This window comes from Myodes glareolus, chromosome 6, assembly GCF_982192425.1.
Source record: "Myodes glareolus chromosome 6, mMyoGla1.1, whole genome shotgun sequence".
Lineage (NCBI taxonomy): Eukaryota > Metazoa > Chordata > Mammalia > Rodentia > Cricetidae > Myodes > Myodes glareolus.
Window position 1 is genome coordinate 109,128,171 of NC_142031.1, and position 15,851 is coordinate 109,144,021.

Below are 15,851 nucleotides of genomic sequence, written 5' to 3' on the forward strand. Positions count from 1 at the left end.
TTTGGACATATATGTGGATGCTCTGAGGTTACTTAGACCTTTTTCTACTTAGACACACGGCATGTGTTCCTCTGTCCTTTATACAGATGTGTGTATGCTCAGCTGACTGTCTAGGTTTACACCTGTTCATTGGTGTTGCACCTCCCCTATATTTTGTATAAGTTCCATCATCTCCTTATCTTTAGATGTCAGGTAGATATATTTTGTTCTTAAATTCTACTAGTTCAATTACTACTACTAATTCCTACCCATTAAGTCTTCAAGGCTGAATTTGGACAAGAGCACAGACTTGTTTACTCTGTGGAGTCCGGAGAACTTCATAAGCCAGGCACTGATTGGAAAGGACTGATGTGCCGTTTGCTTTAAGTCCTCTGAGCCCACACTGATGCTCTGTTAAAGCCCCTGTGACCACTAGCCATACTGAGGCAAGCTGGTGTATCACCTCCTTCTAACACTTGTCTTACAGAAACAATACTGTTTTGACTTCTATTGGATGAAATTGATGTGATCTAATATAAACAACAGAATAAAGTGGCTACTGTGTTATAAGTCATAACCAGGAGATTTTTTTAGAAGAATTATGATTTTATTTTCTTTGAAACATTATTGGTAAAATTTACCAAAGCAATTATTACACTTGCCTCAAAGGATGCATAAAATATCTGTGATAAAAATAAGACTTAAAAAAATCTTTACAGCCAATCAGTGGTGGTGCACACCTTTAATCCCAGCACTCAGGAGGCAGGGACAGGCGGATCTCTGTGAGTTCGAGGTCAGCCTAGACTATAAAGCAAGTTCTAGGACAGCCAGGGCTATTACTCAGAGAAAACTTGTCTTGAAATACCAAAATCAAAACAAACAAAAAAATCTTTGCTCCTGTCTCCACCTCGCTAGTGCTAAGATTAAAGGTGTGTGATTCCCAAACACTGGGATTAAAGGTATGAGCCACCACCATCTGGATCTATTTCTGGATGGATCTCATGTAGTCCAGGGAAGCCTTGAACTCACAGAGATCCATCTGCCTCTGTCTCCCGAATCCTGGCCTCTAGTAGCTTAGCTTTGCATTCTTATCTTTAGGCCAGCTTTATTTGTTAAAATACAAATAAAATATTAAAATACAAATAAAATAGCTGGGTGGTGGTGGCACACGCTTTTAATCCCAACATTTAGGAGGCAGAGGCAGGTGGATGTCTGTGAGTTTGAGGCCAGCCTGGTCTACAAGACCTAGTTCTAGGACAGGCTCCAAAACTACAGAGAAATCCTGTCTTAAAAAACAAAACAACAACAACAACAAAAAAAGAAAATACAGGTCAAAATATCATTACAAAGGCTAATTAGAGCTGGCTATCTTGTAGGATTTAGTGATTTATCATCCTTTTTATAATGAATTCAGCTGAGTAGCAAATTATTTTGCTTAATATCTAACAAAGCAATTAGATTTTAGTACTGCACTCTTACAGTACTCACTATACCATCCAAAACATGCAGTGTATCCAAGGTACCACCTGAAAATTTCAAATTATAGTTATCATTTTAACCTATTATTATTTAACATTATGCATGAATCTGTTATTACTAAATAAGATTAAAGTTAATAGATTTCTATATTGCTGTGTTGGTGTTATTTTGTTAACTACGCATTGAACTAAAGCATTGTTTGTTGAGAAACAGGGAATGTCGCTGCAGGTGATGAATTAGCAAGTACACCGGAAGCAAAGCACTTTCCTTCCTGACTGTGGTTCCCTCCCCTCTCCTGTCACTGCTACCTTTTCTCTGTTGGTGATATGAGTGTAACCCAGGGCCTTGTGCATGGAGCTGCATTCTGTGCCCTGCATCTTTACTTTGCTTTTAAAGGTCAGCTCCCTGGCTCCTCCTTCTCCCACTTCATCATTTGCTGGCTTTGCCCATGCTCAATCTTTCCCGACGTGGGCAAGTTGCCACAGCCTCCTTATTTTCATGTTCTGTAATAACTTCTAGTACCTTGTCTCTTTCTGAAGCAAATGATAGTGTCGACTACTTGGCGTCTCTCCTGAGGTCCCCTGTGCCTTTGGCTTCCTGCCGCACACATGTCTCCTCCTAGGGTGTCTGCAGCCTGTCAGGAGGAGTACAAATGTAAGACTTTAGTAATAGCTTGGTGGCTATCCCACCTAAATTGGATATGACAAGTGGTTCATATAAAGGAGCTGTTTATGTTGTCTTAAAAAATTGATCTCATTCCACATCTTGGCTTCGAAAATAATTTTTCTCTATGTCTAGACTATGCTCTTAATTTGACATGAATTTGCATTTTGTTTGAAGTAACTTCAATTAAGGTTGTATGGAGTAGCTCAGTTGAAGCAACTGTTATAGAAATTTATGTTAGAACTTTAAATAACATTTAATTTAATATTTTCCTTAAGAGTGATTGGATTGCTAGAGATCAGTAAATTTTTTCTTTGTGGCTTTATATATGTTTCTGTTACAACAGAATGTTTTGTTATATTGGTAATCAGTTCCCAGTCTGAAAATGTCTATTTTCCCATCAGAAGCTTTGCGCTCACCATTAAGGTCCTTGTCTTTGTGAGATTTCCTCTCAGTGTAGCACTCGGAAGAGCTGAGATCAGTCACTGTACCGTCACACCTAGTACTCTCCCCCTCGTTCTCTCCATGTGAGTGTCTCTTGGCCACCTGATCACCCCCACTTAAAGGTTAAACAGTGCAGGCTTTATGAATAAACCAGTTTATTCTAGAGCCAGCTAGAAGGCTTGCTCACACGAAAAGCAGGGATCCACTGGGTCGCAGTAAGTCAGGCTTTGGAGTTGGGGGGGCTAGTGGTAAGCCTGTTTGTAAACTGTGGGTTCCTGAACATTCATTTCAGGTTTCCTTTCTTTCTGAAAGGCCAGTGTTTGTAGAGCTTATCCTGTCAGCACTACCCTGTGTCAATTGTCAGGTCATGTTTAGCATGTGGAGATGTATTAATCGGCTGCAGCCCGCACAGTAAGAGGCTGGGATGAATAGAAGGCTCAAGCAGATGAAGAGGGATTAACTGTGTGTTTTGAACAAACTCTTCAATCACGGAAGCAGTGATTTTACAAAGGATTAGCTGCTGCTTTTACAAATATTGATTACTGATTTGCTACTCAGAATGGAGATGACATAGCTTGTGCAGTTGCTGTGGAGTGTGCTGTGTGAAGTGGACATCATTCATATTAATGGATTTGTCACAGGCATAATAGAAACAGACAGATTTATTAGCACAGCAGTTGCTAGAACTCTTATGGTTAAGGTTGTGTCAGCATATCTATTAAAACTTCAGACTTTAGAAGTTTATGGCCTAACTATAAAATTCATTTCCCAGATGGAATTTGGAATACCAGTTAAAGCCTGGCACAATTTTTAATGCATACTTTCACATGAGTTTGAAGACATTTAAGTTGAGACAGAGCAAAAACCATAGATCATTTTGTTATTTGTGTAAAATGAGTTGAATACCTTTTCTCCAAAATGCTTGAGACTAAGAAATGTTTCCATTTTCTTTTCTTTTCTTTTCTTTTCTTTTCTTTTCTTTTCTTTTCTTTTCTTTTCTTTTCTTTAGATTTTGCAATATTTGTAGATAAATAAGAGATATTTTGGGACTTGGACTCAAGTCTAGACATGAAACCATTTAAGTTTCATTTATACCTTATACACATAACCCAAGGGTAATGTTATACAGTGTCTACTACACCTGTGTTCTTTTGATGGCAGCTGTGGAATTTTCTACATGTGGCATCGTAGCACTCAAAAGTTTGGAATTTGTAGTATTTTAGAACTCAGATTTCTAGATTAGGAATGTTCAACCTATGTCAACAAATTTGAATTCATTTTACTTTAGAAAAAAAATTAAGAGCACTAAAAAGTATCATGGCATATTTATATGGGAATGTCAGAATGAAGTTCATTACTTTCATGTGACTCTAAAAAAGTAATAAAAATAAAATTTAAAATTAAAAATAGATAAAAATAGCTCTAAAATTCACTAGTAAGAAATAACTTTCAGAAAAGAATATATTCTTTAGTCTTTTAAAGAGGACAGATATTTTGTTTTTCCTCAGATATTTATGTTGTTACAGTTCGGGAAAGTGTTAGAGAGTTGAGATTTGTCTCCGGGCCAGCTGGATGATTTCTGTTAATTGTGGTGAGAAGGGACGTGCTTCTGGAGGAATGGTAAAGAAGTCGCACCTTCGGGGCAGAGTGGATTAGCTAAAGGCAGCTGGCTCTGTGTGCATTCTCACGTGCTGCCTTTATATGAACAGACAGATTGTTTTCATGTTGTGTTATTGTACTATAAACCTGCACTTGTGTTGAAAAGCTCACACAGAATAGGTTAGTTATTGGGTTATGGTTTTAATAATTGAAATTACTTAAGATACTGATTTTATTTTCTCTTTAAAAATTGTATTATGTAAAAGTATGTAATTCATGATTCTAATAAAAAGTTTTTAACCTTCCCCCAAACAGCCTGCTTCCTAGATTTAAGAACTGCTATCAGTTCTGGGTGTGCTATTCCTGCAATGTATGAATACATAAAATACAGAACCTGTATTTCAAATTGAAAAGTGTGTATCAATTTGTATATTCTGTTGTTGTGTTTATCATTAAGCATTAGGGATCTTGCTGTATAGTATAGATCTTTCTGTATTATATTTCTCTAGTTTTGCTTTATTTAAAATGCTTATACATTTAAAATAAATTAGCACTCTCTCTAGACAGACATTTTCACTTTTTTCTGCCATAGCAGTGTTTCTGGTGTGGCACGTATTAGGTACTGTGGTTTATTGTAGTGCGGAGCTGCGGGTAGGCCTGCTTTTCGTCCTACCCGGCTCCCGCACGGCCAGCTTAGCCCCGGAAATAACAACACACAAATTGTATTCATTTAAACACTGCCTGCTCCATTATCTCTAGAGAGTTAGTTACTGACTAACTCTCACATCTTGATTAACCCATTTCTAATAATCTGTGTAGCACCACGAGGTGGTGGCTTACCGGAAAAGATTCAGCATGTCTGACCTGGTGGCTGGCTCTATGGCCACGTTGGGCGCCAGTTTATTTTGTAGGACAGGGTTTTAGTTGAGTGTTTAGGATTCACATCTACAGGACCTCCTAAGGTACAGTCTCTCTCCACTGTTGATAGTGCTCATTAGCCTCCTAAGATAAATGGGAGAATTCCATGTTAGTATTTAGTTGGAGGTGCTTGGTTGCCTATTGAGAACTATTTAGCAAACACGGTGTCCCAGATGCTAATCCGAAGACAGTTGTGATTTCTGAACTTCTGGCGTGAACTCAGTAGTAAAGGTGGGAGCCCTGGGGCAGGATAACAACTTACTACATTGGCTTTTGTTCTCATTCTGAATTGCTTTGCTTCAATTTTTTAACTATTTTTCTGTTGATCTGTTTATCTTTTTCTTAAGTATCTGCAAGGGTTCATGTGACATCTGTGCAAATATTTTTCCTCATAAACATTATCTGAAAAAAGTCATCATTTGGTAAACTAAGGCTTTTATGAATTGCTCATGTATGGAATTAAAATAGTATACCCATTTTCTTGGATTAATAACAGATAATTGAACCAAATTTTAAATTGCCAAAGCAGCATCCTCTGAACAATTTGTGTGTGTTTTTTTAAACTTTTTTACATTTTTAGTCTTCATTAGAACTTGGTTGTGTGAATTTTTAAAATTTATTTTATGTACATTGGTGTAAAAATGTCAGATCCCCTGGAACTGGAGTTACAGACAGTTGTGAGTTGCCATGAGGGTGCTGGGAATTGAACCCAGGCCCTCTGGAAGAGCAGCCAGTGCTCTTAACTGCTGAGCCATCTCTCTAGCCCCAGTTGTGTGGAATTTAAAATTACCTAGATAAAAATTTAATTCAGTTATTCATTTAATTAGTTTTATCTTACTATTAAAAATGGAGACTGTGTTATATATATATATATATATATATGAATTTATATAACTTCTATTTTCATTGAGAATATGTGTCATAATTCCTTCAGACACAATTTAATTGCAGCCAAATTCTTGGAAAAATATATAATAAAATATTGTATCTATCACCATTCTTAGTTGATTTGGTTCAAATAAGGCTGACCACACTGTTAATATGAAGCCACATTGTTGTACATGGCCTGTTAGTAAATACTGCAGCTTTTCAAGATTTTAACTTTGGCATTTTTAACCAAAAATTGTTCTGGTATGGCATCTCTTTTTTGTTTTGTTTTGTTTTTTGTTTTGTTGGTGGTTGTTTTTATTTATTTGTTTTTTTTTTTGAGACAAGGTTTCTCAGTGTAGCCTTGACTGTCCTGGACTTGCTTTATAGACCAGGCTGGTTGTGAACTCACAGAGATCCACCTGACTCTGCCTTCCGAGTACTGGAATCAAAGGTGTGTGTCACTACCACCTGACAGTATGATAACTCTTAATCTGGAGAAGAGGTCATAGGTGGTGGCGCTGTCACCTCTGGGAGCCCTGAGGGAAGACAGTTCATTCACACAGTAGACATATCATTGCTGCTTTCTCATGCCTTCCTTGGGATGGATACCAGTGTCTGTATTTGCATTTGATATGTATATCATGAACACTTAGTTTTAAGGAATATGTCAAAATTAGTTCACTAAAAACAGGCACTTTTAAGGCTGTCTTCTGTTTCAATTTCTTTTTCGTGTGTTTCTTGCTTCATATTAGTGACTATAAGTTTAAAACTGATTGGAGCTGGTGGTACACATCTGTAATCCCAGAACTTAGCAGGCTGAGGTAGGAGGATCTGGAGTTTGAGGCCTCAAATTTGGGCTTGGGCTACATAGTGAATTTCAGGTCAGTATGAGACACATTCCAGATCCAGTCTGGAAACAGCTAAAGCAAAATGCATTAGCTGCATGGGAACATTACTTTAAAGTCATTGTTAAGGCAGAAAAAATGTCAGCATGGCCCCTTGGCTTTTCCTTCTAACTGTCCTCCAGCTCTTTCATTCTTTTTCCTTCCGAATTCATGACTTCATCAATTCAACAGCTCCTAATCACGAACGTCTCAAAGGAAGGACTGCAGCTGCGTCCCTTGCCCATCACAGTGGTTGCTAGCAGGTGTTCCCCAGTCAGTCCCACGTGTGGCTACTAACAGGTATTCCCTAGTTAGTCTCATGCGTGACTGCCAATAGGTAATTCCTTTTAAAGGCAAGAATAGAATGGGAAGTAAACTTATGCTAAACTTTTATTTCCAGGTCCTAGAAATCTAGGGCTAAAAGCAGCTGTTCTAACAGTGAAGGTTGAGTTGGTATCCTCTGGTAATTTACTATCTTGTGACTAGTAATGCTTTACAATTCTTTCAGTTACATAACCACATGGAAAAGATTTGACATTAGATCAGTCTCAGGAAAATATTCTGTGCATCTGTTCATATGAAACACACATATGCTTCAAAGTTTTACAGGGTAGCCAAATACGGTCGCTCATGCTTGTAATACTAGGGGACTGAAATGGGAGGGTTCCCATGACTACAAGTACAGTCACTGCTTCTAGGCAAGCCTAGGCCACAAAATGAGGTCCTATTTAAAAAACAAAACAGGTTGTTGATAGCTTATGCCTTTAATTTCAGTGAGGCAGAGGTGAGTTCTGGGCTACTGAGATCTTGTCTCAAAACAGAACAGAAACCACCCACAAATTTTATGAGCTAAGATTGACATAGCTTTTAAAGGTTTTTGATCAATTGCTGATTTGTTTTGTATTAAGGTAATATCTATCCAAGCTTATGTACCTGTGAGGGCACTAAAAATTATAAATGTAATGTAAATGTGAATTTATAAGTAAGAATGCATTAACTGTACCCCTAATTGACTAATAGTTAGAGAATATCTTGACTTAAGCAGCAATCTTAGAGGATTGTATAGCTTCTTGCAGACATGGGACATGCAAGCATCTTCTTAGGATATACTGCTTACTATAAGTTGGGTTACTCAATTGGTGTTTGGAAGCATGAACTGAAAAATATGCCAGATGCCAATCATGATCTTCTGTAGTCTTACTCTTGAGTTTAATAAAGCTGTTTGGGGCTGCATGCCTGGGTTTTATACTCTATAGAATTTTTTAAACTGAATTTTGCTTTGGTGTTAGGTATTGGTCAGATATGAATGATGTTATATAAAAAAACCTTTTGAAATATGTGTTTATATATTATGAAACTGTTGTCGAGGATATTGGAAACACATGAAGAAATTCCTTTCTCATTTCAGTACCAGGAAGTAGTCACGTGTTCTTAGGAGATGATTACCTTGGAAGCAGAGACTCAGAAAATTTGAATTCCTTCCTTCATTTAGTTAATGACTAAAACTGAGGACTGAATTTTTGCCATTTCTTTGTAAATATGAATGATGTTTGTAGTTCCAGTTCATTTTGTGTCTGCTTTGAGTATTTTGATCTGGTGTTTAATTATTAAGATAATGTAACAGGAAACTGCAAGAAAAATATGTAGATTTCCCACATCCTATTCCCCCAGATTCCTATAACATTAACATTTCTCTGTGTAGTGACTTGCTTTCTTGCTCCCTACCCCACCCCTTCTGCATCTCCTGTTTGCTCTCTTGAATGTGTCATGTACTGATGGCTACAGAATAATCTATTGGGGTATGAAGTAAAATATTACTGAATTAATAGTCAAAATAACTAAGGATGCATGAATTTCATACCCATGTTGATCAAAGAGAATTATGTGAAGTCCTTTTTGTGACACGGGAAATTGGCACATATGTATGTGAAAAGAGAGGGCAGGAAAAAGTCTGGTGGTTCTTTGTTAACTTGTTTGGTTTGTTTTATGGTATCCTGGAACTTATTTTGTAGACTAAGCTAACCCCAAGCTCACAGAGATCCATCTGCCTCTGCTTTCTGAGTTCAGGGATTAAAGACATACACCACTTAACCTGGCTATTATTATTATTATTATTATTATTATTATTATTATTAGCAAGATGCTTTACGCCAACAGAATTGCTTTGAATAGTCAAAGAGGGGAAATCTCGAAAAGGGGTCGCCTTCTTAGGGGAGCAGGTAATGAATGACAGCATGAGAATCATCAGGCCTGGTTTGCTCTGATAATCAAGTCCACTTACCACGTGATCAGAGTAGGGCTGTGAATAGACAAACTCCTAACTGAGCCATGTTTGCCTTTGTATAAAATAATCTCATGCTTGATTATTACTTTTTACTTAAAAAAAAAACAAGTTTACTGTAACCAGCTCTTAATCCTGAGACCATTTTGGAAATTGCAGATAGGATGACAGTTGTTTGTGTACCCGTTCTCTTTCTTCACAGAGAATCCAAATTGTAACCTGTACTATACTTGAGTTGTATAACTCTCTCTGTACATGGCTGTCTCTGATGCTGCTAACCCAAAATTGTGTGTGTGCATAGTAGGAAAAGTAGATGAATAAAGCAAATTCTTCAAACGTTAGAAATATTGAGTTACTAATTTTCATATGTTTTTAGAGTTTTGTATCTTAAAACACAAAACATGAAATAGTTGTAAAAATAAGCAAATCCCACGACCATGTGAAAATAAAGCACGGGCAAGTAGAAAGGAAGAGGAATTAAGTCCAAATTGTGTATAACTCTTCTAATCAGTTTTTCAGAGGTATCTGCATATAAAAAATCCTCCTTTCCATCCAAAAATACAAGTTTTCCCTTTACTGATTTGCTTGTGTTTATGTATTTCTAAACCAATATGGAAGTTTTTAAAAAGATAGGCTGCCTTAGTTAGTTTTCTATTGCCGTGATAAGACACATGACCAAGACAACTTAGAGAAGAGTGTATTGAAGCCTACAGTTTCAGAGGGTTAGAGCCTATGACCATCATGGCAGGGAGCGTGGCAGCAGGTAGACAGGCATGGTGCTGAAGCATAGTTGAGAGCTCGTATCTTGGGCCACAACCATGAGGTGGAGATTGTTAATTGGGAATGGATGGACTTTTGAAACCTCCAGGCCCACCCCCAGGAAGACGCCTTCTCCATAAGGCCACACTTCCTAATCCTTCCCAAACATTTCCACCAACTGTGGACCAAATATTCAAGTATATGAGCCTCTGGGAACCATTCTCATTTATTTACTGCCCTAATGCCTTAAAGAAAATGGAACAGGGGCTGGAGAGATGGCTCAGTGGTTAAGAGCATTGCCTGCTCTTCCAAAGGTCCTGAGTTCAATTCCCGGCAACCACATGGTGGCTCACAACCATCTGTAATGAGGTCTGGTGCCCTCTTCTGGCCTTCAGACATACACACAGACAGAATATTGTATACATAATAAATAAATATTTAAAAAAAAAAAGAAAATGGAACAAATACTCTAGGATCTTAAATACATGATAAAGTACAAATATCTTGCTAAGGCATTGATGTTAGATAATCATGATTCCTTTAGTGTCATAAAATAATAACAGCTTTAGATAACATTCTTTTATTACACCAATGGTAGAACATAGCATTTCAGAAAATGGGTTTTTTAGGCAATGATATAAGACAGTTCTTTCCATGGTAGCTATAAGAGAAATCACCAATTTCTCTACCTAAAAGAAAATATTAGGAAACCTTTCCACATTTGATAGTAAAACCCTTTGCTCCCTAGTCCTTGTTAAAGCACAAGAACAACATGGGCATGGATCGATTTCCTGAGTCTTAGAGTTGTGACGGCTGCAGAGTTGATTTGTCCTGAGCTTTTCATGCTTTAGGCTAAGTGGTTTGTGCTTGTCACAGATTTGCAGAAGCAGGATGTCCTTTTAAGATTTGTTTGATTGTGTGACTGTTTGCCTATATGTATGTCTGTGTGCTCTGTGCATGCCTGCTGCCCACAGAGGTCAGAAGAGGATGTCGGATCCCCTAGAACTGGAGTTACCAAGGGTTGTGAACGCTTCTGGGGCCGTTTCTTAAGAAACATTAGACAGGTGTTTGTGGACGGATGAGTAGAAAAGTGTTCTCATGAGAAACAAAGTGGTGGTCTCCAAACAGTGAAGCCCTACATGTTCTGCATTAAATCAAAAACAAGCATTTAGTGGACATTTTTTCTTAGAATGAATTTTCAGACTCATCATGGAAATTTAGAAGAGGCAAAAGGAAGCGCTAGCTCCCTCAATTTTGGGATTTACACTAAGCGTGAACATGAAGAATTTAAAAGGATTTGGATAGGATTTTATTGTACAAGTTGTTCACTTAGATGTTTTTGCATTGCATTACTCATGCATTTATTTATACATAAGTTTAAAAATAAAAAAATCAGCATTTCCAGCTTATAATAATTTTTGTTTTGAAAAATATGCTTATTGCCATTATTTAGTCTCTCCAGATGTGTTTCTAAGTGGCCTCAGTTGGTTCTATCACACACTTCATTACATAGTACCGGTTCACTTAGATTTATTCCAAGCTTTTTTGTTGTCGTTTTGTTTTTGTTTGTTTGTTTTGTTTTGTTTTTGCTATCCGGAATGATATTGTGTCCCTGACTTTCTCTGTATGCTTGCTGTTGGTATATAGGAAGTCTCCTGATTTTGTGTGTTAATTTTGCATCCTGCTACTTTGAAGAATATGTTTAGGAGCTATAGGAGTGTTCTGGTGGAGTAGTTTATGTGTAGAACCATATCTCCTGTAAATAAGGATACTTTGACTTCTTCTATTCCTATTTGTATCCTGTTTATTCTTATTGCTCTAACTAGGACTTCATGCACTATACTGAACAGGAGAGGAAACTGGGGGTGGGATACCCTGTCTTGTTCCTGATTTTAGTGGAAATGCTTTAGGGTTTTTCTCTGTTTAGAAAGATGCTGGCTGTGGGCGGTTACTGTGTATTGACCTTATGTTGAGATATGTCCCAGGTTCCCTAGATTCTCTGGAATTTTTCTCATGAAGAGATGTTGGATTTTGTTGGAAGCCAAAGATTTTCTAAATCTAATGAGATGATCATGTGGTTTCTGTCCTTGGATCTATGTGGTGGATTACATTCATTGAACTACGTGTATTGAACTGTGCCTGCATCTCTGGGATAAAGCTGACTTGATCATGGTGGATGATCCTTGTAATGTGCTTTTGAGTTAGGTTTAAGTCTTTACTTGAGAGCTTTTTCATCCATATTCAACAGAAAAGTTGACCTATAATTTTTTTCTTTTTTTTCCCTTTTTACTACAACAAAATGGTGTTTTTTTCAGACATGACAGGGCAGTTGCATGTTTGAACTCAACAGTGATTGTCACAGTATGTCAAGCCCTGCGTGAGCTCAAAGCAGACAAAATTCTACAATGGAGGGTTAGGTGGGGGGAGTGGACACAAAGTCCCCCTCCTAGCTGAGGAACTATTGATAACTGTGGTAGGGTGGCTCAGTTTTCTTTAAGGGTGTGAGCTCTGGTTGGTCAGCCTGCACCAAGGCAGGACACACACCCAGGAGGATTTGGGCAGCCCAGATTGGTGGCTTAAAAAACAAAACAAAATAGGAGGGATGTGTGGATCTGGGAAGGAGATAGGGTGGTGAATATGATCACATATATTATTTGAAATACTCAAAACATTAATAAAAATATTATTTTAGTAAAAGGCTTGGATTAGCCCATAGGTAGTTTGTTAGTATTTGGGGGGTAGGTGGATGAGGAGTTTATCCTTAACCTTTTGCAATTCAAGGAAATAGTCCCATCATGGAGTGACAGAGTATTTGGCTAGGCCAAGATTTAACTCAGTGAAAGATCACATGAGCAAAGAGCAGTCTCTAAAAAAATCTCTCTCCTTTCTTTTCTAATAGAAGGAGGAATTTTTAATGGTATGAAAGTGGTAGGAAGATTATGCAAGCTGAGAGGTTTAGTGTTCATGTCGAAGACTATATAAATGCCAAGCAATAAAAGAAAACTGTAGTTAGCAAGGGCGACACTCAGAAACTTAGCAAGAATTGTGTGAAGTCAGGGTTGAACAACTATAAAAATGTGAACAATGAGGCCCATATTATCATAATGACTTGTTAATGGTAAAATTGTAAAAGCGATTTTAGGTTTCTCACATGTCTAGTATTTAAATTGGCCACCAACCTTCTCATAAAATTATGAGAAGAAAATGAATCCACAATATCAATTGTGAAAAGGTCTTGGGGCCAGTCTTATCCCTTGCCACTTGTTTGTACAAGAGAAGAACCTGAATGAGAAACTAATAAAGAACTAAGAAACCAGAGCTTGTGTTGATTTTTAATTCATATTTCAAGCTTTTTGAAAATTGTTGGATCCATGCCCATCAAAATCCCAGCAAAATTCTTCAAAGACCTCAAGCGAATGGTACTCAACTTCATTTGGAAAAGCAAACTCTACTACAGAGCTAAAGTACTGAAAACAGTCTGGTACTGGCATAAGAACAGACAGGAGGACCAATGGAACCAAACAGAAGACCCAGATATTAATCTACACACCTATAAGCACCCGAGTTTTAACAAAGAAGATAAAGCATAAAATGGAAAAAAGGAAAGCATATTTAACAAGTGATGCTGACATAACTGGATATCAACATGTAGAAAAATTAAAATAGACCCATATCTATCACCATGCACAAAACTCAAGTCCAAATGGATCAAAGACCTCAACATAAAGCCAGCCACACTGAACCTCATAGAAGAGAAAGTGAGAAGTACACTTGAATGCATTGGCACAGGGAACCACTTCCTAAATATAACCCCACCAGCACAGACACTGAGAGAAACATTTAATAAATGGGACCTCCTGAAACTGAAAAGCTTCTGTAAAGCAAAGGACACAGTCAACAAGACAAAACAACAGCCTACAGAATGGGAAAAGATCTTCACTAACCCCACATCAGATAGAGGTCTCATCTCCAAAATATACAAAGCCACTGCTTGGCCAATAGCTCAGACTTATTACTAGCTAACTCTTACACTTAACCCATATTTCTTATCTATGCTTAGGCACGTGGCTTGGTATCTTTTCTCAGTGCGTCATTTTCATCTTGCTCTCTCTTTGTCTGCTGACACCTCTCTCTGACCTGCCTTTCCTCCTCCCAGCATTCTCAGTTTGATTGTCCCACCTACTTATTCTGCCTTGCTATAGGCCAATCAGCATTTTTTTTTATTAACCAGTGAGAGGAATACTACATACTCAAAGTGTACAGAAGGATTAGTCCACAGTGGTTAAGTGATATATTCACCCTCACAAATTTGTTTCTCCCCTTACTTTTACTTCTCCCTTCCTTCCTTCCATCTACTCTCTACTTGTTTCTGGTCAGTAAAGTGTTAATCAAGGGTTGGAATGAAGGCTCAGCAGTTAAGTGCATTTGCTGTGCTTGAAGAAAATCAAGCTTTGGTTCCCAAGACCCACATGGTGGCTTAAATAATTTGTGATCCCACACTGTCTTCTGTCCTTCAGTGTTACTATGCAGATATGGTGCATAGACATGCCTGGAGGCAGGATACTCATGCACAGAAAACAAAAAATTAAAAAGGATTTCACCTCAGAATAACTTGTTTCCTCTTGAAAATTAGAGAACATTTAAATTTTTATTACATTTATTTTGTTTGTGTGCATGTGTCCACACACCCATGCGAGGTCAGGGACAGCACACAAGAGTTGTTTCTTCCTTCTACTTTATATCTCCTGGGAATCAAACTCAGGTCATCAGGCTTAGCAGCAAACACCTTTACCTGCTGAGCCATCTTAATGGTCCCAGAGAACATTTGTTTTGTGTTAAGATAATATTTGCCCACTGAAAGTCCACAGATTGTGGTACTACTACTCAGTGAGACCTGGGCATTCCACAATACCTTGATTAACTTAACGCTTGGTCCAACTCATTGTCTCCTTAGATATAATTTCTGTATAATTCTTTAAAATATTTATTCTTCTATCATCTGTCTGTATAGTTATCACTCTTGTAAAGAGCTGGGGAAATTTTCAAGAACACCAGTGAAGTTACTGAATGACCTGTCACGTATTACCATGAGTTTCTAACTGACTTTAACTTACAACTTGATCTCTGTTTTTTCGTAGAAATTCACTGGTTATGCTACTTCTATCCAGGGATCTTGTCTTAGACTCTTTGCCTTATAAAACCTACAGCATAAAACAGACTCACACCCTCTTGCTTTAGGGTTGCTCTGTGAATTCAGGTCGGGGGTGGGGGAGAGAATTTGATGTGGACTCAGGAACAAATGCTGTGTTTGACTTTGGGGAAATCACTTTGTTTCAGTTGGTGGGAGTAAGAATATACAGGTACGAGTTGATACACAGTTACATTCTTGAAGAGCTAATCCAATAGAAATGTGAAGGTGCATCTGAAATCTCCAACCTCTCTACCTGGGGTTGTTGTGTTTATTCGTTAGAGTTCTGTTTATTGAATATATATAGAAAGTATCACCCTTTTGAGGTAACTCAGCTGTAGCATATACTGTGTTTGTATCTATGAACATGAATTTATTTCCTTAATTCAAGATTTATAAGAGGAGGGAAGGGAGTCTATGGGATGGATTTGAAGTAAGGTTGCCAGATCTGATTTGAGTAATTGCAGTGATTAAAGGTACACTGACCGCAATGAGATGAAGTCAACACAACTTTTCCAGAGTGAATTGCCTACCCACTGTTTTCTTTCTCTCGCTTCCTACAGGAAACCAGTTTCCTCCAATTGCAGCCCAGGATCTTCCTTTCGTCCTAAAGGCTGGCTACCTGGAAAAACGCAGAAAAGGTGAGCTGTAGGGCTAATGAAAACACTAAAGCCGTTTTTTTTTTTCCATTCTAAGATGAAATGTATTTGTGGTATACCCACAGAAGCAGTGTTCTCTTTAGGCAGTTAAAGGATGTTAGAAAATGTGGGTGACCTTATCCAGACAT

General features: G+C 37.8%; 1 protein-coding gene across 1 annotated transcript in view; it reads left to right on the plus strand.

The window, feature by feature from the left end:
• Positions 1 to 15,851, plus strand: part of Skap2 (src kinase associated phosphoprotein 2) — a 153,896-nt gene that overhangs the window by 73,326 nt on the left and 64,719 nt on the right. Inside the window, exon 5 of the mRNA XM_048440350.3 lies at positions 15,628 to 15,705. Coding sequence (XP_048296307.2) covers positions 15,628 to 15,705 — 78 coding nt within the window. The remainder of the gene's footprint in view (positions 1 to 15,627; positions 15,706 to 15,851) is intronic.